The 22,793-nt window shown below is 32.3% G+C and overlaps 2 protein-coding genes and 1 long non-coding RNA gene across 8 annotated transcripts; 2 read left to right on the top strand and 1 right to left on the bottom strand.

Annotated features, from left to right (window-relative positions):
* Window positions 1–294: 294 nt before the first annotated feature.
* LOC129315687 (OVARIAN TUMOR DOMAIN-containing deubiquitinating enzyme 6-like) lies at window positions 295–5,028 on the top strand. 3 transcript variants are annotated; one of them, XM_054959602.1, is made up of 10 exons: window positions 295–468; window positions 839–880; window positions 960–1,807; window positions 1,939–2,100; window positions 2,774–2,851; window positions 3,738–3,816; window positions 3,908–4,053; window positions 4,269–4,334; window positions 4,422–4,584; window positions 4,697–5,028. In XM_054959602.1, the coding sequence occupies exons 3-10, from the start codon at window positions 1,136–1,138 to the stop codon at window positions 4,906–4,908; spliced, it is 1,578 nt and encodes a 525-aa protein (XP_054815577.1). In that variant the 5' UTR covers window positions 295–468; window positions 839–880; window positions 960–1,135; the 3' UTR covers window positions 4,909–5,028. The 3 variants fall into 3 exon arrangements, with proteins under 3 accessions (XP_054815577.1, XP_054815578.1, XP_054815579.1); XM_054959603.1 differs by having other exon boundaries at window positions 950–1,807; XM_054959604.1 differs by lacking the exon at window positions 839–880.
* Window positions 5,029–9,687: 4,659 nt separating this feature from the next.
* LOC129315544 (mRNA-decapping enzyme-like protein) lies at window positions 9,688–15,625 on the top strand. Of its 3 annotated transcripts, XR_008594524.1 has the most exons (9): window positions 9,688–9,996; window positions 10,108–10,148; window positions 10,326–10,375; window positions 11,124–11,268; window positions 12,102–12,158; window positions 13,245–13,371; window positions 14,041–14,514; window positions 14,717–15,186; window positions 15,275–15,625. XR_008594524.1 is itself a non-coding variant. In XM_054959330.1 (8 exons), the coding sequence occupies exons 1-8, from the start codon at window positions 9,838–9,840 to the stop codon at window positions 14,771–14,773; spliced, it is 1,110 nt and encodes a 369-aa protein (XP_054815305.1). In that variant the 5' UTR covers window positions 9,688–9,837; the 3' UTR covers window positions 14,774–15,230. The 3 variants fall into 3 exon arrangements, 2 of the variants coding, with proteins under 2 accessions (XP_054815305.1, XP_054815306.1); XM_054959330.1 differs by lacking the exon at window positions 15,275–15,625 and having other exon boundaries at window positions 14,717–15,230; XM_054959331.1 differs by lacking the exon at window positions 15,275–15,625 and having other exon boundaries at window positions 9,805–10,021; window positions 14,717–15,230.
* Window positions 15,626–19,394: 3,769 nt separating this feature from the next.
* LOC129314851 (uncharacterized) lies at window positions 19,395–22,740 on the bottom strand. Of its 2 annotated transcripts, none has more exons than XR_008594298.1 (3): window positions 22,439–22,740; window positions 20,104–20,371; window positions 19,395–20,037 (listed from the first exon to the last, which is right to left on the bottom strand). It is a non-coding gene; the product is annotated as an uncharacterized LOC129314851 (long non-coding RNA). The 2 variants fall into 2 exon arrangements; XR_008594299.1 differs by having other exon boundaries at window positions 20,120–20,371.
* Between the last annotated feature and the right edge of the window lie 53 nt (window positions 22,741–22,793).

Genomic DNA, 22,793 nt, shown 5'->3' with positions numbered 1-22,793 from the left:
TATGTGGCCATAAAAACGTTACTACAGTATTACAATGATAGAAACCAATTCGGATTCCAATGATAATGGAGAGGAGAGCAAATTATCAAAGAAGGGAAGGAAACGACAAAATGCTCCCACGCCAAGGACCAATGGGAAGCCTGGCACGTGCAACAAACCATTCTTCCATCGCCACCTGGAAGCTCCTCCTCAAGCTGCCGTTCCTCTTCTGTTCCCATCTCACGTGCCTCTCTCTCTCTCTCTCTCTCTCTTCCCTCACCGTTAAATTCCAACCTCCCAAGCCCCAACTCCTTTCCCTCTCTACAATTCTATCCTTACCCTCCAAGTTTTCTCGTTTTCCCTCCCTCCCCTTCTTGCAAAACCCTAATTATTATTCCATTTCATGCTCTCACTCTTTTTCCCCTCCTTTCTTCGCTTCTTCCTCTCGCATTTCCGGGTTCCTCCGTCTTCCCTCTCTCCCCCCCTCGGGTGAGTTGCCTTTTGCCTTGCACAGTGAACCATAGAGGTTTCCCCCTCTATGCTCACCTCTTTTTCTTGTTCCTGATTGTGTTCGTTTTTCCTTTTATCGATGGCGTGATATTCATTATTATCGGGGTCATTCCTGTTTTCTTTCTCATTCCAATTGCTTGTGCTGGCCCTTGTTTGGTCGCTGCGGTTAGAAGGAACAGAAGCCCGGGCTTCGTTGTTTATTCCCTCTTTTGCCGCGATGTTTTCAAGCAATGCTCTTTAAGCTTTTTTCCCCTACTCCGTGTTTTCCTTTTAAATCGAATAATATGTGGTTTGATGGTAAAATGTTCTTCTGTCTTGATTTCTTGGGAAATTGATGGTGTTTATGCAGATAAAGCTTGTGAAGGTTACTGTTTCTTGTCGCTATTTTTGGGTAATTTCGACTACTTAAGAAGGTTTTATTGTTTAAAGTTCGAGGTCTGGGTCTCATGAGAATTGTTAGGGGAATGCAGAGATCGCTTTGCAAGGAGCTGAACGCACTGGGCTGGAAGAAATCATTCAGCCGAGGGATTGGTATCACTGTGCCTAAGGCGAGAACACGCGACAAACTGATGTGTAGGGTTTTCCGTCTCTAAGTTCGTCTGGAGATTGAGCTCAGGTTGGTTGGAGACAAGAAAAATCAAATACAATGACTCGCATTCTGGTTCAGCGGGGTTCCTCTGGGAGTTCTTCTTCAAGCTCTGGTCGTTCTTCTTCCTCGCCTGGGTCTTCATCAGCTCGAGCAGAGCCACAGGTTACCGTTCCTTCCGTTTCTTCAACCGGGAAAGATGAGGACAGTGGAGAGGAGGCACATGACCTAGTCGTTGGTGACGAGATTACCGAGTGTCCTGGAACTGACGATAGTAAGCCTCAAAGTGATGACTTCTTAACGGAAAGTCTTCGTAATGATCAGAATGACATCTTAAGCAATGAAACGATCGATAACAAGGCTGTTAAAGAGGAGGTTTCTGGCCTAGGAGAACTAATAAAAGGGTTGAGTGGACTGAGAAATTTATCAGAAGATGAGGTCTCAAAGGAGGATTGTTCGCCAACTGCAAGTGGTAGCTCATATCCGCCACCTCCTCCTGTTCCACCTCCAAGACCTTCTGCTGCTAACTTGAATTCAAGGAGAAATGCGTCAGGAAATTCAAATTCTGTCCATATAGGATCACCTAGAAGAGTATCTGCTCGACCTGTTGTTTCAGCTAGGACTTCACCTGCTGGGTCCCGTCCATCTTCTCCCAGGTCTCATAATGAGAATGAGGGGTACAATAGTGCTGACGAACAGAGTCCATGCTTTGTATCGTCATATGATGATTTAGTAAGTTCACTATAGTACGTCTTGAGAAGTAAATAAATCTTCTCGGCTCCTTAATAAAACCATTCATTGTTTGACAGCTTTTACCCAAAAAATTATTATTTGATATTGAAGCGATATTGCCATCTATTCAGGAAAGAGAGCGACAGTTTGAAATTGATATCAGAAGGGCAAAAGGTTATGAAGTAAAAAGAATGGTAGGGGATGGAAATTGTCTTTTCCGTTCAGTTGCAGATCAGGTGTATGGGGACCCTGAATTGTATGATTTGACCAGACAGATGTGCATGGATTACATGGTATGATGGCTTTATAATGCACACTCAAATTTATAAATATGAGCTGCCTTTAATTGGTTTATTTTAGGGTCCCAAAGTTATACTATTATGATATGTAATTTGAGAAGGTTTGTTGTAGGGTATACTGACTACTTATCTGGTCACTGAGGGTTTTATGGGCTTTCAGGTTTCAGGTTGTGCAATGTGTGCGCTTGACTTTCTAGACATCAAAAAATTTATTTATTTCATTCTTTTTGGGGGCAAGACAATAAGATTTCAAGACCATCAAATGCATAAGAAAAGATGGGGTTTTATAATTTTTTGGATTGTAGAAGGCAAGATCAGGGCTTTGACTGCTTTATATCTGTAGTAGTGTGGTAAATGGTAACAATATGATGAACAATAGTGGGGAAACTTTGACAGTTTTATAATACAGCATACTTTAGTGGGAGCAGATGGAATCAGATATAAATCTAATTCAAGAGACTTCTGTAATTTTTTTCTTTTTAATTTTTTTTTTCAAATTTCTGTTTACTAGCAGGTAGATATGCAGATTACTCGTTCTGGCTGAACTCCCTTCAATTGTTGCACATCACCATATTTTCACTGCATGGATTACACTTATCCATGTTTCTAACCCATATTGATGGCAGCTTTATTGAACTTAAAATTTCTGGTTCTGTTCCTGTATCAGGAGCGTGAAAGAGACCACTTTTCCCAATTTATCACTGAAGGCTTTATGTCTTACTGTAAAAGGAAGAGAAGAGATAAGGTACATCAAAGCATGATTCAGGCAACTATTTTTTCTTGATTCTATATATGTCATTGAACAGGCAGTGGTCTTAATTTTTGTTTTTTGATCTGATTGATTTGGCTTCTCTCTTCTATTCTTCACCATGTATTATGTGGAGCATTGCTTAAGGAACATGCAGGCCAATTTGATTTGTATTTGCAATGCTTGCAACTGATTTTACCGCAATTTAGGACAAAAAGTTTTGCCTGTAGTTTCAATTCGGAAGACGTGTTTAGTTAATGATGAAGAATTCTATTTGTACAAACAGAAGAAGCAGATATAATCTATATCAGTAACATTATGTGGTGGTGGAGGGTGTTCTTTGATAGATACAATTCGATGTGTTCAATTCTAGAAGAGTTAACTTTTCTAAAAATTATAGAACTGATGGTTTATCATTTACGAAGACGAATTTTCACATAGCCATTACTTTAATGGCCTAGTTAAAGTATCTTAGGCTTGTGGAACCATTCTGTTTTGGTCCTTTGCCGCATGCTTTCTGGCAGCTTAAATTATAGGTGGCTTGCTTATATGTAGTTTGTATGCCTTGAAAGATGCATGCAAATTGGCCGTGTCATGTTAAAGTGCCCAAAACATATGATGTTCAAATGATAATGCTGATGCTGCATCATTACAAGCAAGATTTAAATATGGGAAGATGAAAATACAATCTTCCTTTGTCATTTGTACATGTTAGCGCATCTTATGATTTCTCTTAAAGTCAGTCGCCTCTACTGCCTCTCATGAATATATTTTTAATCTGTTACAATATCCAGTTTTTTAGCTGGTTTCATGTGTTGATTGATAAATGGTTGAATCTTATGAGTTGCATATAGTTATGTGTTCACCTTGTTTGGCTTGACAGGTCTATGGAAACAACGTTGAGATTCAAGCCATGTGTGAAATGTATAATCGGCCCATTCACATATATTCATACAGTACTGGTAAAGCTTGTCTCTGTAATAGTGATTTTTTTGGATGTAATTGTCCTTAGTCCGTCATGTACTATATCATGATGTCAACCATTTGGTGCAGAACCTATTAATATCTTCCAAGGAAGCTATAACACTGACATGCCACCAATACGATTGAGTTATCATCAAGGGAATCACTACAACTCTCTTGTTGACCCACGACTCTTGACAATTGGTGCAGGACTTGGATTCAGCTGCCTTAGAGGGGTGTGTGTGAAGCTTAACTTTGCATTAGTATTATGATTGCTTCAATAAAATTTTAATATAGGTTCCTCGGCCTATTGGAAAACCATACCCTGCGTTAAATTATATAAAACACCTCATGGAATGGGCCGTACTTGAACTTGGGAAAATGACGCATCATTAAATATTCCATTGATAAACTTTTGGCCAATGATTTGAATCTGTTTTTTACAATGCAGACAACTGTAGACAAAGATCAAGTCAAGGCTGCCATCAAAGCTCAACAAGACCAGCAGATCGATAATGTAAGTACTTCAAATTTTAACGGGGTCAGCGTGGGGTTGCATAATTTGATTTTGGTGACATGATTTTCTTGGGCGTTATTTTAACAGGCACTTATGGCTGAGGGGCGGTTTTACTCTGATCTTGAGCTCACAGAGAAGGAAATAGAGCGTATGGTGATGGAAGTTTCTCGGGCTGAGTATCTTGCAAATGAACAGCTTGGCCGCAGAGGATTCTCAACCTCAAAAGCAGAGCCGTCATCTTCTGGCGCAAGTTAGTATCTCTATTATCCCAATAAAAGTTTGTCTATTCTATTCGAAGTTTATGTTTATTCATTATAATCTGAAATATATTGTAGCTAACTGCGAAATAATGGGAATGGCAGGATCATCTGGAAGTGATGGCACGATGGATGGCGGAAAAGAGCTAGATGATACTGATATCAGCAGCAGTATGCAGATGGTGCTATCGATGGGATTTAGCTATATGCAAGCGATTGAGGCGTTTAGCATATTTGGGGATGATGTTGATTCTGTGGTCTGTTACCTCTTGGAAACTGGCAGCAAGAGCAGACGAAAAGGCAAGGCCACCGAATAATTGGCGATCCTAGTTTAAGTGGATCAATTCAATTGTAGTGAACTTGTGATATCCCTCTCCTCATCTCTTTTAAACTTTAGTCTTCAAATGCCACCGCTTCAATAAATTTCCTTGTAGTAACGTCCTACTTCCCAAGCATACCAGTTAGTTTCTTTTTCTTTCTTTCTTTCTTTTTTCGGTGGAGGAGGGCGAAGCTATTGTTTCTACCCTTAATTTCCCTAGTTGATTAACACACTAGTTGATTTCGTATTTGCTAATCTTCATCAGGTAGAGAAAGAGATCAACGTAGCCTTGGTTTAACTGAAGCGCAATCCCTTTGTCAATAACTAGTAAATCACAATGCCAAGGCATATGATGCTCAAACTTTTCTTCTAGTCGCTTATTCAACTACGCCCCTGAAAATTGAAATTAAAAAAAAAACAGCTATATTATACTAGCTTAGTGACTTCTATGAAGCTACCCCTGCTGATTTAGACTGATAAATTAAATTATCCGAAGTGTCATAGTTATATTTTTAAGAACAAACTTAACAAGCCACACATTATGCATGAAAAATTCTTGCATGGAATTACTTCATTAAATAAAATTTTATTAATTTAATTAAATAAATTTTTATATGTCATTATTTTTAATGATTTTATTTTTGAAGTAAAGTTATAATTTCTCTATTTTTATATTATAGATTCAGATTTAATTAAATAAAATTTTATATGCCATTATAGATTCAGATTATAACCTGTCTTATTTTAGACTAATAATTTCAAATATTGATTTATTGATACATACACAATATAATTGTTAAATAGTCGTTTCATTTGAATCCATTGCTACTTGATTCAGGAACACTCATTTTTTAAATATGTATTTTCTACTTACAATTGATTTTACATGAATTTACAAATAATTTTTTTAAAACTCATGAGTGTTTACTGTTTATCCTTAAATCTGATATATATATATATATATATATACATCCTTCACTTCATATCAGAACTAGAAGGGAAAGTAGAAATGTATAGATAAATTGTAAGCTAAGATTTATTATATTAAGTCTTATATTAATATATTAATATTATTTTCTTACTTAATCTGATAGTTTGTATCACTTTTAAAGTGATCTTATAATTAGAATATCTACAAATTAATCATTATCATTGTAAGATTATGGCAATATTCAGATGAACAGGGTGTAAGTCCTGACTTTAATAGAAACTTGCATGCATGAATATTTTGCAGGTATTAATCATTTTGAAATCGTTGGCTAGGATAAAGTGTTAAGAATAATATTAATGTCTTGACATCTAGTTTGATTTTTAAATCTCGACTATTATTTTTCTTTCACATTTCTATAGAATTTGAAGGTAATGATATAAAAAAAGAGATCTTTAAAAAAATGTTTAGAAATGTTTTCTTTTCCCTTTGATCTTCTATCTGTGGCTCCTCCTCCTTTTATGACAGAGGATCATCTTCTTTAAACATCATTTTTAGGGGAAAAAATCCACTTCTATGAAATTAACTAAAATATTAACGACTAAAAATTTTTAAAAGTTGATAAAAATACCCTTTATAAGCTAAAGAAAAATTCTTTCCAAATCTAATTATATTATTAGATTTGTTGAAGATTAATTATTGTAAACCCTTTAAAGAAAGAATTTTTTTTTCCCCTATGTGATGAATCCATTAAACACTACCAAGAAAGCTATAAATTTTTATACATTGAATGTGTCCAAGTTGTCATTAAACCACCAGCAGTTAGAGAGGGATTAAATGTTCTTGTCTCCTTTGCCTTAGGGATACTTGACATGAGTTATTTTTTAACTCATTATTAGGTACTGTGGAAGTTGGGTTGCATGTAGAACTAATCTATTTCAATAATTATCCAAATAAGACCTTTAGTTTTATAGATACAAACATTATTAATGTCTTAAAATTAAACAAAAGACTACATGACATTCGTATGAAACCAAAATCTATCCCTATAACTTTGCTTTATAAGATCCAATATAAAGTTATAAACTCTTTAAGCTCTAAAGTTTTAATACTGAGGGAAGATAGTTATACTACTATATTCCTAAATTTTAATAAATAGAGTCAAATCAAACATCATCCTTCCATTATCTTGCTAGAAGAATGGGGCTATGAAAATGCAACCCCTACTATGCCACAACCAACTCCTAATTTTAGGAATATTATGTAAACACTTATAAGAATTGTGGGATTAGTGTTTGATAGAAGAAATTTCTTTAGTGAAACTTCTTTAAGGACATGATCAAGAACCATTAATGATTTTAGAATTGTGCTTTCAAAATTATCTAGGCACTCAAATTCTTCCATACCCCTATCCATAACTTCAACGATACAACTACATGGCCTAGACACATCATCGAATATTCTAAGGCCAACCTATCAAAGAGATAAGGAAGATCAAAGATCTATATTATCTCTAACATTTTCAAACGAGCTTTATGAAATTAATGTTATTTTAATTGACTTTTAAATTGATAAAAAATATTTACAAAAATATTTTTATTCAAGAGAAAAAGAGATTGCGAGGACTTGGTTCTTTGAGCATTTCAAAAGGGCAAGAAGAAAACAAATCCAAGAAAAATCTTATAGCTTCCTTGAAATATTGCAAGTGAGTGTTCTATTTTTTAAATGATTTGAACCTTATGCTGTGGACAAGAAATTGAAATATTCATTTGTTAAATCAATCAATGTAAGAAAATCATTGCATACTCATAATAGTTTCATAACTTCCTTTTTAAAGAACTTTCTAACTCCCAAATCTTCATAATGATAAAAGAACATCTCTTTTGGCATCTCCTTCCAAATGGAAATATTTTGATGGGCAAATTAGTTTTAAAGATATTTAAAATGTTATGGAACAAAATGGTTATACATATAAGTACCTCCAAACATTAAAGGAGAACCCTTTACCAATAATTCTATTAAATTTCCATCACCTTCATCAAAACTTAATATTGAGGCCCTTTATTCAAATCTTTCCATGTATCACTTAAAATTAAAAAAGAATTTGAAGCTTTGCCCTCCAACCACCTAAAAAAAAAAACAAAAGAACAAGTTAAGACATTAGTTATCTTAGATAGTCTTACCCAAACCTCTAAATTATTAGCACTGAAAAATTTAACCACTAATGCTTTATCAAATCAAGAAGAAGCATTTTCATCATAATTAGATAAAAATCTTGAAATAAACTAAACCTCTTTTAGGTGGAGAATACCCTTAAAATATTATTATCCAAAAACCACAGCTCCTAACTTTTTATTGGGAGAATGTCAGGTTTAAACTTTTAAATATTTTAGTGTCAATAATAATTATGAATTAAATATAAATGGCCGAACTAAATATATTGTTCTCAGCACCTCCAACATATGACCATGGTAAGCATTGCTTATCAAACAACCTACAACTATATTGAAAAAGTCATAGTTAACATCCTTATTGCAAGATTTCTAGATAACTTAAAGGATGATGAGATAATTATATCTCTTAAAAAGAAAAAGATCAAATCTTTAGAGTCATTAAAGTAGAGATTGATGGGACCCCCATTATCCATAATGGAGAACTCATTCCTAATGCTATAAATACCTAAATATTTACCATAGTTTGACATTTCATTAGCGATCCTTCCTTACGAAAAGATAGATCTATTGAACTACTTTCAAACCTTAAATGTAGGACTCTTTCTAATTTGTGACGGTACAAAGACATCTTTTTAACAAGAGTATATACTTGTGAGGATAATGAACAACCATTTTGAAAAGAAAACTTCCTATTTGATCTTCCAAAATCCTTAAAAGACAAGGTTAAGGAGAAAATTAGAAACTAAGCCAACAGAATCATTCCATATGAACATTAAATTATGGCTAACTCATAGCTTATGTTCAAAAAGTTACCCTTAAAATTTGTCACAATATATATATATATATATAATTATTTATTAATTCACAGTTGACTTTTTATATATTTATAAGTAATCTTTCTTAAACTCATAAGTGACCTGTATTGATTATTTCAATAATTAAAAGTATTTTTATTGCAAATAAAAATTGTGATATTTTAAATGATATTTCAATAGTTTGGAGGTATTTAATTATCATTAGTTTCTTTTATAAGGTTGATGATTGTTATTTTCCATTTAAAAAATTAACATGAAGTAATAGATCAAAGAAAAAATGACATTAAAGTCTCAAAACAATAGTTGGTTTTCACAAAAAGTTTTAAAAAATTAATTGTAAATATTAACTCATATAGTCATAAACTTAAGAATTTTAACTGCAAATAAAATATTTAAATTTTAAATATAATTTTCAATTTACATACTTACGATTGAGAGTCTAGTTTATAACTATTGTAATTTATTTTGTAAAAAAATTATTAAATACTCCTCCGATCTTATTTATAAAATAAATAAAAAAATTTAATTTTATTTATGAGACATTTATTAATTTTTAATATTCTTCTTTATATTTATATTTTTATTAAATTCTTTTAATAAAAATATTAGTAATAAAATTTAAGGATACTTATTAATGATAAATGAAAAAATTTATTAAATTTTTAGACAAACTTAAGTTAATGAAGTTTAAATTTTTTTTTCAATTCTAATAAAATATATTAAAAATAATTTATAAATAAAATTAGAGATAATACCTAACCATTTTATCATAAATTTTAAAATTTGGAATTTATTGCCATTCTCCTCGCTAACAGATAAGTGGATGGATGATTAATTTTTAAGAAAAAAATTTTGTAATTTTCGTCGCCGTCAATGCAGCTCGTCGACGAGAACCTGAGTCGGCTCGACTCAAATCGTTCAATTGCATTGCTTCTCTCTTTCCTTTCTACCTTGGTTTCGACGTCTCCGAACTCCCAATTCTAGGGTTTGTGCTGTAGAGATATACGAAAATGTCTCAGAACGGAAAGCTGATGCCGAATCTGGACCAGCAGAGTACCAAGCTTCTCAACCTCACTGTTCTGCAAAGAATTGACCCCTTTGTCGAGGAAATTCTCATAACCGCTGCGCACGTTACCTTCTATGAGTTTAACATCGATCTCAGCCGATGGGTTCGCCAACTTCACATCCTTTAAGGCTGCGATTCTTGAATTTTGTTCTTGCACTCCATCTGATTCCTCTCTTAATTCTTTTCCTCTGATTTCTATTTGATTGGTTTGCAGAGCCGCAAGGACGTCGAAGGATCACTATTTGTTGTTAAGAGGTTAATTGTCTATTTATATGTTATTATTATGGTCCTCTTTTCCAACTTTCATGAGCTTTATTAAAAAGCTCCATGAAAAACTGAGGACTGTGTTATGTTGCCTTTACTTTGTGGTTCACGTTTCTCTATGGTTTATTAATTTCTTATGTCTTCATCTTAAATTTTATTGTATTTCAGGACCACACAACCTCGATTTCAATTTATTGTGATGAATCGTCGTAATACTGGTTAGTGAGAAGATGTGCGTTTCTTTGTACTCGTTACCTTTGCTTTACGTGCTTTCTACATTGCAAGTTCAAATTTTTTTTTCCCCCTCAACTTGTCATTGTGCACTGAGTCATAATGCGTGATGTCTTTAGGGATGGCAAGAATGTACAACACATGTGTCTTCAAATGATGACCGTAATGGGGATTCTGGATTGAAATTTACATTTTGCTTAGTGTGCATGCTCCTGCATTGCATCTACGGGATTCAGTTTGTAAACTAACCTATAGGAAGACAAACAATGTACTTTGGATATTTGTTCTTCGGCTGTGTGCGCTTCAATTCGATGCTAAATAGTATATAAATATAAAATGCAATGACCTCCCATTCACCGGAAAAAGTTCAACTTGTTGCATTAGTAGTCAGAAAGTTAGGGTTCTTAGTGTCATGCACTGGGCATATTCTTGTCTTGATTGAACTTGCTAGCTGTTGCTCTACCTTTGCTAGTGAAAGGTATGACATTTGTGTAGTAGAATTTCCTCTTGGCCTAAAATTTTAGGAATAGGACTAGGTTTTTGCTATTAGAATTTAGAACCCCACAATTGCCTTGTTATACTCAATGTCATGAGTATTGTAAAACAATATATTTGTGGCTTGCAAAAATGTATATTTTGTTTCAGTGGTACAATATATGCTACGTCTCTCTATATGCTACTTGGAATTAACTCTGGCATAATGCTCGAATAAGAGGTTTGTGTTGTCTTAAACAGAAAACTTGGTGGAGAATCTTTTGGGAGATTTTGAGTATGAAGTTCAGGTTCCATATCTGCTGTATAGAAATGCTAATCAAGAAGTGAATGGTATATGGTTCTATGATGCTCATGAATGTGAAGAGGTGGCAACTCTTTTTAACAGGTATCATTCATACTTTGGATGCATTCAAATGCCCAATCTCTATGGGGTCCTTGTAGATTGAACGTGTGCCTGCTTCTTGTAACAAGAGCATGCCCCCCCTTTCACTATTGAAAGTCAACCACTAATGTAATGACTTCTGGAGTTCTGGCCAGTCCCAGTTCCTGATAGAACAGGTAGTTCAACTGAGGTTATTGACCAAATGGGGTGTTTGTATTACATTCAATTTCAATTTTCTCACTCACTTTTTTGTTTTTTTTTGGGGGGGGGTTTTGAAAATAGTAGATATCATTGTTCTGTTTAATAATTTGATTCATGGTGCCTGTTCTTCGCTCCTTTTTGTGGATTATAGATTTATGCTGAGTTGCTGACTGATAGAGTTATATTTTCTAATGCATAATGTATAAGGGGACAAAGGTACAGTGTCAGTTACTTGAAATGCGAAAGATTTAGCTTTTAACAATATCAGCAATGTATATGGAGAATGTTAGCCTTAAGATAATTTCTATAAATGACAACAATGTATCTTATACAGTTATGAATGATGAAAAACAATTTTTGCTAGCAACTGGTAACCTCATCCATGGAAATGATGACCTATACCACCTGGCATTTTGTCTGAGAAACAGAAGTTATTGATCAAAGGATATTGGTGAATGGTAAGCGGGGGAAGATGATATGAAGAATAAGTTTTCATAATTGTTAATAATAGCATTCTTTGGTGATGTTATCAAGAATATTTGTTGATTTGTATCTGGTAAACTTTTTATAAATATCCCCCCAACCTTTAATTCTCATGTACCCTGGATATTCACTTATATTTGGATATTTTTCAGGATCCTTAATGCCTATTCCAAGGTTCCTCAAAAGTCTAAGGTTTCTTCTACAAAGAGGTAGTAATGTGTTTTTCCTATTCAGATGAACCTCTGCCACTTCTCAATGTGTCCCCCAAGGTGTGGGGTAGGTGGTCTAATTCATTTAAATAAAACAAAAAAGTTCTCCTCAAGTCAACTTGTACACTATTAATGTATACGCAGTTTATAATATGGTGTGTGATATGATAAAAGGTGTTACCTGGTTTGCCATTTGACAAAGTATGTGCAATCAGAGGAAATATCAGTACATCATTAATGAAAATTTCCTCTAATTCTATTGAAGGTAGAGGTTGGTTTTAATTCAACCCCTCCTCTTTCTTGACTTCCAAGTGTTCAAAGCAAATTGATTAATTTTAACCTGTATCCCAAACATATCTTTGATAAACATCAATATACCTACCTTCCTTCACCGTGATTGCAATATATATATATATGTTGTTATAAAATTGTAATTAGGATATAATTGGTTAGTTAGTTGGTTAATATAGCCATTGGGAAGAGCGTTGGGAAGGGATGTCTATATATAGGCTGATAATTGTATTTTGATGTTTTATGAAAGAAGACGTATTATTCAGTGACACTGCTACTTCTCAATCTCTCTCAACTTCTCCTCTTTAATCTCTCTTTCTTCTCTGCTCTCTCTACCTTCCTGTTCTTCTCTCATCCATTTCCGCTCTCTCTCTCAATTTTCTATCATTCCAAATTATTCTAACCTATCATATATATATATATATGTTTATCTCGTCTCTATAGATAGTCAATTTTTGCCAGTTTACTATTTTCTAATTAGACTATAATTGCTATTGATATACATCAGTATTAACTTGACCAAGGTTTTGTTTAGGTTTCGAAGTGACTTTTGTTGGGTTGATATCCTTAAATTTGAAATATGAAGTATTGGACAAAAAGCTAATTTGGAATCAAATTCATGTGCAGGGCTATAGAAAACTTAACCATCATATTTTAATTGGAAAATGTGATAGCAAATACCTAAGAATTGGGTTTAAGTTTTCCCCTCATCATCATCATCATGATCATCATTAATTCGCCCATATCTTGGACTTAAAACTTGATAATGTATATTCTTTGGGCATCTTCTTGCAGTGAATTTGAGGAGCTGGAAGCTGTGCCAACTATGGCAGTTATGGATGGTCCTCTAGTATCATCACCTTCAACTGCTTTGAATGCAGCTGTTGTATCGGATGGTCCTTCCTTTGTGAACTTCTTCGGTGTATGTATCATAGGAAACTTCCCTTTCAGTATTTGTTATGGCTGCCTTTCATTCATTTTTCGAACTTCCTTTGCATTTCTGTTGATTTGATGCCAACCGAGTGGGGATGGATATTTTCATTATTGGTTTTGTTCCTTTAGCGACCTTACAATTTTCTTTACAAATGCATGGTGAATATATGAATATCTGTCAGGAAACTTGTTCTGGTTCTTCTGGATTAGTTATTTAATTAGGACCTACAGATATTTTGAACTCTTATCTTTCACTGCAGCTGCTGATTTAAGTTCAGCTGTGGTACAAAAGACTTTAAGATAATTGTTTGAAACTGGAAATCCCAAAATCCGTTGGGCTCTCTCTCTCTCTCTCTCTCTCTCACTCAAACTATCTGTTTTTCCTTGTAGAGACTCCATTTCCTTAACTTAGCATCCAGCGGTGTATGTATTTGAGGGTAAAAGTGGTTCAGGTTAACCTAAACATCTTCATAAGATATCAATATTAGTTAGATGTATTATGTTGGAAATTGACCTGACATTGTTGTGGATTTCTTTCCTGTATAGGCTACTTATAAGAATTATTCAGCCCTTGAGTATTGTGACAGTTTTTCGTTAGAAGTTGAACATCTAGATCTCGGTTCAGATTAGGATATATTTTTCTGTTTCTCTATTGCAGGCTGCTGTGACCATTGGGAACACTACAAATGCTCCAATTACCGCACCACCTTACCAGTCTTCTGCCACAATTCCTTCTACATCTCTGCCGGTCAATGAAGCTACTCCCATTGCTCCTTCCTTGCAGTTCCCCTCTCATTTATCTCATTTATCATCTAAATCTCTAAGGTCTCGTCATGACTCTCCTGATTCCAGCAACAGCAGCAACCAAGCCACCAATCTTGTGAAGCCTTCATTTTTTGTCCCTACCCTTTCTTCAACAACGATAATCCCTCCTGTGTCTTTGTCCACACCAGCTGTCCCTCCACCTCATACTGTTCTCAGCATGCAGCGCCCATATGGTCCTCCACTGCTACAGCCATTCCCAGCACCAACTCCACCCCCGTCTCTTACTCCTACTTCTGTACCCCATACAAACTACGGGCCAGTTATTACCAGAGAGAAGGTCCGAGATGCGCTTCTGGTGCTTATTCAGGTGAGTTCGCTTTCTTGTAAAAGTCTATGATATTCTTAATTTCTGACTGCTATTATCTCAAATAAGAATATCTGAATGTAGATATGTGAAATGAGCCTGTATATCCTTTTCTTGCATTCTACTTGACGTGTACTCATATCCTTTTGTCTCTTTTATTGTCTCCTCTTTTTTTTTTGGTTGGTTTTTTTCTTGCTGTGATTAGGACAATCAATTCATTGACATGGTCTACAAAGCGCTGCTGAATGCTCACGAATCGTGACTTTCTGGGTATGCGGGCCAGGCATCAATCTTGTCCCACGCTTCAAATGGTTCGGTCAAGAACTTTAATTCGCAAGTTTGGTTAAGTGCTGAACGCGATGGCTGATGATTATTTGGGTCACCATGGTTTTACTAGACTGTTGTGATAGTCAGAAGAAGAAAAAGAAGCTCGTGGGACAAATTTTATTGCGAAAAGCTGCCATATCAGCAGTGACATATGATTTGCTGGGAAATAGGGGGACCCTGACTGTAAGAGCATTTTACTGAATTGATTTCGCAAATTGTGGTGCTTCACGGCGACAGTTCTCTAATTTACATGTGTCAAGTGTTGTTGAGCCTGGTTTTTTCCCCCGTGCAAGACGTGTATAGAGCTACAGTTACTAGATCCACAGAAAACGATACTGCACAATGCTAGTATATATAACCAATCTCATTTTTTATTGCGTCTGAGAAGCAAACATTGGTGACAAATCAGGACATGTTTTGCCCTCTTAACGTGCAGTTTTCAGAGTGTTAATGGAGGAGCATGGTAAATGAATTTGAAATTCATGCGATGGTGTAACCTGACCACCGTCGCTGATTGCTGGAGCTCCGATGGTAGCCACGTAATCAATAGTGGTAAACTCTAAAAGGTGGTCAAGGGAAGTTGAATTCAAGACTCCTTGGTTCTCCAAAACATTAAAGACTAGTGAGCCAACTAATATTTTAAGATGTATAATAAGTTGTTAATATGTGAGCAATCACTGGTTAATATTTGAATTTGATTTGTCAATGTTCAAAAAGCAAGTTGTTAATTTCTAAAGACCGCTTGATTCCTTGATTATTGGCAATTTATCAATATTACATTAAATAATATATGTGTGTGTTATAAATTTAGTTTTTAAACATTTTTATTGTTGTTGTTAATTTTAAATAAGTTGTTAATATTTAAACAATTAATTGTTCACATTTGGGTTTAACCTTTCTATATTCAAAAAACAAATTGTTTATTTTCAAAGACCAACTTGTTGATTATTAATATTGTGCTAAATAAAATAATGTATATGTTATGTATTTAGTTTCTAAACATTTCCATGGCCGTTGTTAATTCTAGTCGGGTTATTATGAACAATCACCTTGACTTGTCAATATTCAAAAAATAAGTTATTAATTTTCAAAAACTAGTTCCTTGATCAGTGATAGGTTTTTAATATTATGCTTTTTTTTTAGCAGAAAGGTTTTTAATATTATGCTAAATAAAATAATATATGTTATAAATTTAGTTTTAAAGCATTTCTATGGCCCCTTTCAATTTTGGACAAGTTGTTAACATCTGAACAATATGTGGTCCATATTCAGACATGTATTATCAATGTTCAAACACTTATAATTGCAAATACGTTTATAAGTTCTAATTTTTAAAAAAACAATATCACAATCAAGTCTCATTGAAGAATCTTATAAAAAAAAAAAGCAATGTTAAAAGTCAGTAATTACATACATGTTTGAGTCTCAATTCATAACAAATAATATGAGAGTCAAGTTTTATTTACGACGTTTATGAGAAAGACAACGTTGAAAGCACATAATTGCATAATTTTGAAAACATGCAATTGCACAATGTTAGGAGCTTGAAATTACACATTGTTTGTATCCTAATTCTTATATCCAAGTTCCCAACTTCTGCCATCACATGGAGTATATAGTATCCAAGCCAACTCACTCCAAACTGCCTACGTCCTTTCACATGAATGCCTTTCGCCCACTGTGATGTTATAAAAACACACGTATAAGCTGCACACACATATCTCGTGTGTGTGCATGGTCTCCCTAAATATTATACACTCACGTACATACATTTACATTGTATATAAGTCACTTTTAATTACTTCACTGAATTTAAGAAGAGATAATTAAATTATTGATATTATTTTAAAAAGAAATAAAATTTCTAGTTTATCATTATTAAATGAGCCATCTTTAAAATACTATTTTCTCTTATATGTAACATCTTACTCTACTTATAGAAAATTAAAAGAGAGTAAAATTTGAGAGAAAAAAGTAATTAATAGTCTATCATTTTGTGCAAAGTAACTTATAAAAATTATCAATTTTTTTTTCCATAAACAATACTCTCTCCACCCCAAATTATAAGATATTTTTTAATAATTTCATATATCAATAAACTTCATTAAAAATACTTAACAATATTTTTTAAAAAAATAACAATAAAAATTTTAAAAAATACTCTTCATTTAATATCTTGAAAAAGAGAGAGACAAGAATCAAATAGGGAGAAAAATAATAATATTAAAATAAATTTATTTAATAAAATATTAATCTTCTTTATATATTTTATATTTTGAGATGTTGAATTTTTTTTAAAATTATTTTATAATTTGGGTCAAATGGAACGTATAAAAAGTTGATATTTTCAATGCATCGTTATTTGTATGACATATTGATAATTAGAACAAAGTTATACAAATTCTATAAAAAATAAATACATATAAGATGTAAATTTTAAAAAAAAAGTTAAATTTACCATGATTATATGCAATTTATTCTCTAACAAATTTTTAAGTTATAAACAAACCACCTTATATCTTCATGGTCAATTTATAAAAATTTTAAATACTAGATCTTAAATTTTGAAATAAGTATAGTTTTTATAATTTTATTTAAAAAAAATATAAGAACTAATATTCTAAATGAGGATTAAAGAACATAAAGATGTCGAAAGTTTTTTTAACAAAGTTATAAGTATCTTTACTTTTAGATGGAGTGATATTCTCTTGGAATTAGAATGGGAGCACATTCATGCTCATCACTTTTAAAATAATTTGAGTCATTTAGATTTAATCTGGACTAACAATATTTAAGTAATTTTTTATTTTTTATTCTTTTTAAAATGAAAATTATAAATTTTTTAATAAATTTATTAATTATCAATATGTATCGTTTATATTTAATGAGATCAATTCAAATTTAATATTATTATTTTATAAATTTTATAAAATGATCATACAAATTTACTCTGTATTGTTCAAATTCAAAATTTTTAATCTATAATACTATTAGATTCAAAATAATCCAGATTAAATTTGTACGATCAATTTATAAAAATTATAAAAAAATAATATTAAATTTGGACCCACCCAATATTAGTAATTAGTAGCTTTATTAAATTTTATAAATTTTTTAAAAAAATAAAAAAAATATTTAAATTTAAACAATTCAGATTATTTCAATGATGATGAGTACCTAAAAATTATATGATGAGCACTCAATGTGTTGCCAAGTTGGAACTATTAAAATGTAGAATAATTTGTCCTTTCTTAACCTTTAACTAAGTAACATTGTTTACCAATGAAGATGATACAATTGTTACTAGGATTGCACAAGGATTGATCCGGTAGAATTTCAACTTAACTCGAAATCTGATCTTTTTTATGAAAAAGATTAAGTTAGATAATTCATGGTCTGGTCTGGTTTTGGTATAACCTAAAGTTGAATAAGATCAGACTGATCTAGTAGAACTAAGAGATTGGTCATGGTCTTGTCTAGTATCTCACTTTGTTTTTTTTTCCTTTTTTATTAATAAGAGTTAGCTTTGGAAAAAAAAAACTGTATGAGAGGCAGTAATTTATTTCAACATAATAAACTCAAGTAATATAATAAACTTCTTATAATCATATAAAATTTATCACAACAACAACAATTATAAATCCACAATAATCTCTAATAACAACAAAAAGTATTTTAGTTATAACACAAATGATTCAAGTTAAATAACTGTTAATATGTCAAAAAGTTTATTACATTAAGTTAACAAAAAATTTCACTAATAAAAGAAAAAGATTGAGGTTGGTCAATACTAAAATTTTGCTCAATATTCATGACTTCACAAGTATAAAATAAAAAAATTATTAATTATTATTATAAATTAACTTATTGTAATAATATTTAATAAATTAATTATAATTATATTAAATAAGTTTAGAAGACCGGACCAAATCAAGTGATCTAGATGTTCGGTCTCTTGTTCAATCCAACTCAACAAAAAAAGTATGATCTTTTTTATCCTAAAAAACTAGTTTTTATCCTAACTTGATTGGGTCACGTTATTTTGAATTGGACCGACGATCAAGGGAATTTTGCACTACCTTAGTGCCCATTTAGGTTTCAGTTAAATATAATATATTATGAAAATAATTAATTAAGTAATAAATTTTAATAATAATTGATTATGTTATAACGTAATCTATTTGGATATTATTTTTTTAAAATTAATTTTAACAGAATTAAAGATGTTTGAATAATTTAATCAGAATCAGTTTTAGGTATATAAATTACTAAAAGGACATTGCTTTTCAAAATTAAGTTATTAATATATTTGTATCTAATATTATTAAATTTTTTAAGTTTTATTTAAAAATTAAAATATATTATTTAAATCATATATCTGATTAATTATAAAAATTTAAATTATATTAATATTAAAAATTTAATTTATGTAAATAAATAACTTAATATATCGAAATAAATTTAATAAAAGAAAAAATTAATTTTTAAATATTAAATATCAATTTTTTAAGAGTATAAAATTTAAATTTTATTAAAAAAAAGAGAAGAGAAGAGAATTTAATTTTATTTTTATTAAATTAAGTGTTTTTTTATTTTTATTTTTTTGAGTCTTTCTTTATCATTTTTGTCAACGTTTTTGAAAAGTTTTTTGGCAAAAGTTTTGGATTCTCAGCTACCAAAAAAATTAATTTTTAGTTTAAAAATCGATTAACCAAAAAACTGAGTGTTTGAATAATTCTGTGGAGAATCATTTTTTTTTACCCAAAAATCGATTATGCACCATATCCAAACACACACTGAGTTGTCACCTTGATGTGCTAAACTGCTAATCATTCGTCGTCTTCTGTTCCTTTCTCCCCTTAAGTGACGATCATCACCAGTCGATCTCGGGCCCCCACCACCACCTTCGCCAGAACTGCGCACCTCGTTCCTTCTACTCCGCTGTCACGCTCGCGCCGTCGGAACTGGTAGGCGAGATCATTGAAGTCTACGGATTTGATAACGATGACGACGGGAGCGACAAATGAAACGATTGGGAGGAGGCCGGCGGTGAAGCTTCGCAGTACAGATACAGAATGCCCAAGCTTTCAAACGGCGGGGATTATAGGAAGGACTCAAGGAAGAGGGAAACTAGAAAGCCGAAGCCTCTCATGAAGCTGAAGGTAAGTTGCCGTCTGTCTTGTTGGTGCTCTGCCGTTACTGCGATGAAGATGATTTGTAAATATTTAATTAATTTGCATATATATGGGGAATGGAAGAAAGTACCGATGATTTGGTGGACCTCGCTGATTTGCAAATGCTGAGTAGGAGATAGTGGCTTGGTTAAAATCTTGTTGTGTAGTTTTCATGTTCTCAGTCAAGCCATTGGTGAGAGGTAGTGCCATCTAAAACCCAGAACTTGAAGTTGTTTCCGGAGGCTTTGTGCCAGATGCTGCCGGAGGTGAGGAAGAAGATGAGGGCGCAGTGGTTGAAGGGTGGTGAGAGGCAGTCGACGATGCTGTCGTTGCAGACAGTGGAGAAGGAATCTGTTGACCTGTTATTAAAGGGCATTATCACCAAGGATTTGAAGATGTTGAGGACATGTGGACTAAAAACATTCAGAATTAAAAATAATTGAAGAATAGAAGAATTATTTAAAAACAAAACGATCGAAGAGAGATTTGTCCAAAACACAAATTAAAAGAATGGCAATTGAAAATAATTAAAAAAATTAAAAAAATACAACAACAAATCAATTGCCAAACACTTGAAAAAAAAAAAAAGTGAACTTCCATCAGTCAACCTTGGAAGTTTGGTTGTTTTTTTCGTACACTGTTGTTGCTCTGTTGGGCTTATTTTCCTTTCACTTAATAGAAGCTCCTTCGGGCCAAAAAAGAAAGCATTCTTTGTTTCACTTTTAACACTTCGCAGTGTTATTAGAGATGAAAAAAATGAGCTGGCCCAATCTTCAATGGGCTCATGCTTAAAAAAAATTAGCCCGTTTAACTTCCAGTACCATTTGAAAAGCTCATATTTAAAACTTATTCTTAAGCATATTGGGTTTAAGGTTGACCTTACGAGTTTCAAACCTTTTTACTTTTATTTTATTTTTTAAAATTAAAAATAATTCATTCATTTCACTATAACATAAAATTATACTTCAATGTCAAATCACATAGGCAATATCTTAATTTTTAATATCAATAGTATTTTGATTATGTAAAAATACCCTTATTTCAAATAATAAAACATTAAAATTTATAAATTCCTAATTCAAGTTATACAATACCAAATTATATAAATATAAAAATGCTCTATTATCAAAAAATATCAACACACATACTTAACATGAATTAAATTATTGTCTCAAACCTAAATTAGATCAAACAATTATTTTTTTGTCCAAAGAAATTATTGTCTAGAATTAAACAAACCAAATTTTATCCAAAAAAATATTAGCAAATCAAAGTATTAAGTAAATTTTAATTCTAAAAAAAATATTATAACAACTAAATATTTAAAACATTATCAAGAATATCAATAATATTATCATAATAAATAATATTTTAAAATATAAATAAATAAATGCCCTTAAACAAACTAGCCCTCAGCCCTACAGAACCAGCCTGTTTAGGCCTTCGGCCCATTAAAAATAGCCCTTATAAGTTTGTGTTCTGTTTTGAAGCTCTAAAACTCTAAGTCTAACTTTAGTAATTATCAAGCTTAAATGAACAGGCCCTATGGGCACGGCTTGTTTTCTAGACTCTAAATATTATTCTTTCAAAAGAATAAGGTTATTGATAACTTTTTTTTTTGAAAAAAATTATTTGGAATAGTTTTACCCCTTAATCTTTTAAATTATTAATATTACAAGGATTACATTATATTGAATTAAAGATTAAGGATTAGATTATAACCCTATTAAAACTATGAAATTTGAGTTATATCAAGTTAAAACTACAAGTATTAAATAATTAATTTCCCCCATTAAAATGAAAAGATGTATTATAATCAGCCACTAAAAAAGGTGCATTTCAATAAATCATCATTAAGAATATTTATTCTAAAAGATATAATTATAGTTATATTAATTTGATTCAAACTAATTTTCATATATTATTTGAAAAAAATTAATTGAAAATCCTTATAATTCTTCTTGATTTTGAATTAGATTATCATAATTTATTTTATTCTAGTCAAGCTCTTATACTTTAATTAATTAAATATATTAGTTCTTGGAGATGAGTAAAGGTTCATTTTTGTCATTAAAGTATTTCAATAGGAGCATCCAGTAACTTAAAGTTCTTATCATAGTGATGCTGCCCTTCAAGTAATTAAAATGGAGTAATTTTACCCTAACATTAAGTCTCAGACGTTGACTGTTAAGTTAGTAAGAGAGGAAAAAGTTTGACCTAACCATGTCATTTGACTCCTCTTTTGCCTGACCATTCCCCTTATCTCCTTACTCGCTAACAAGATTTGCAGAACTCTAGCAAATAGCTATGAAGAAGATAATGGCTCTGCCTATGAATCAGTCAAATAGAGTTTATAAAGATAAGAAAGAGGCAACTTAGATGAGCAAGGAGGGTCAAAGGAATCATTTATGAGGCTCTCCCTCTACCTCTTTGTTTCACAGCTTATTTCATGTAGTCACAAGTATCACGCGCCGCCGCCTTCTCCTCCTTCTCCCTTCCTTCCATCCGTAGGCTCTTGCTTGACTCTCACAATGCTTCCCTCCTCTTCATTAAGCTTATGAAAGTTGTTGCTGATCGCAGCAACCTTTTGGAAAAGGCAGCTTCATCTCGTGCTTTGCTCATTGGTGTTGAGCAAAGACACTTTGCCTCACCGTTGCCTCCTCTTTTGCTGAGGGATGTGATTCTGCCAGGTGAGGTCTGTTCCCTTTGTTCTAACTCGATCCTCTTGTTTTTGTCTATGCCTTTATTGACGCTGTTGTTGTTTTGTTTCTTTCTTTCCTT

The sequence above is a fragment of the Prosopis cineraria genome, unplaced genomic scaffold (genome assembly GCF_029017545.1).
Source record: "Prosopis cineraria cultivar Desert tree isolate PC_DT_omini unplaced genomic scaffold, ASM2901754v1 PC7, whole genome shotgun sequence".
Classification (NCBI taxonomy): Eukaryota; Viridiplantae; Streptophyta; class Magnoliopsida; order Fabales; family Fabaceae; genus Prosopis; species Prosopis cineraria.
This window is presented reverse-complemented; position numbering and strand designations above follow the sequence as displayed.

Excerpts from the sequence above, each read along its gene's own strand:
- LOC129315687 (XM_054959604.1), top strand. The coding sequence starts at position 1,136 with ATGACTCGCATTCTGGTTCAGCGGGGTTCCTCTGGGAGTTCTTCTTCA. Across the intron at positions 4,054-4,268 it reads GATTCAGCTGCCTTAGAGGG|ACAACTGTAGACAAAGATCA; the intron begins GTGTGTGTGAAG and ends TTTACAATGCAG. Across the intron at positions 4,585-4,696 it reads GCCGTCATCTTCTGGCGCAA|GATCATCTGGAAGTGATGGC; the intron begins GTTAGTATCTCT and ends TGGGAATGGCAG.
- LOC129315544 (XM_054959330.1), top strand. The coding sequence starts at position 9,838 with ATGTCTCAGAACGGAAAGCTGATGCCGAATCTGGACCAGCAGAGTACC. Across the intron at positions 9,997-10,107 it reads ACATCGATCTCAGCCGATGG|AGCCGCAAGGACGTCGAAGG; the intron begins GTTCGCCAACTT and ends ATTGGTTTGCAG. Across the intron at positions 12,159-13,244 it reads AAGGTTTCTTCTACAAAGAG|TGAATTTGAGGAGCTGGAAG; the intron begins GTAGTAATGTGT and ends ATCTTCTTGCAG.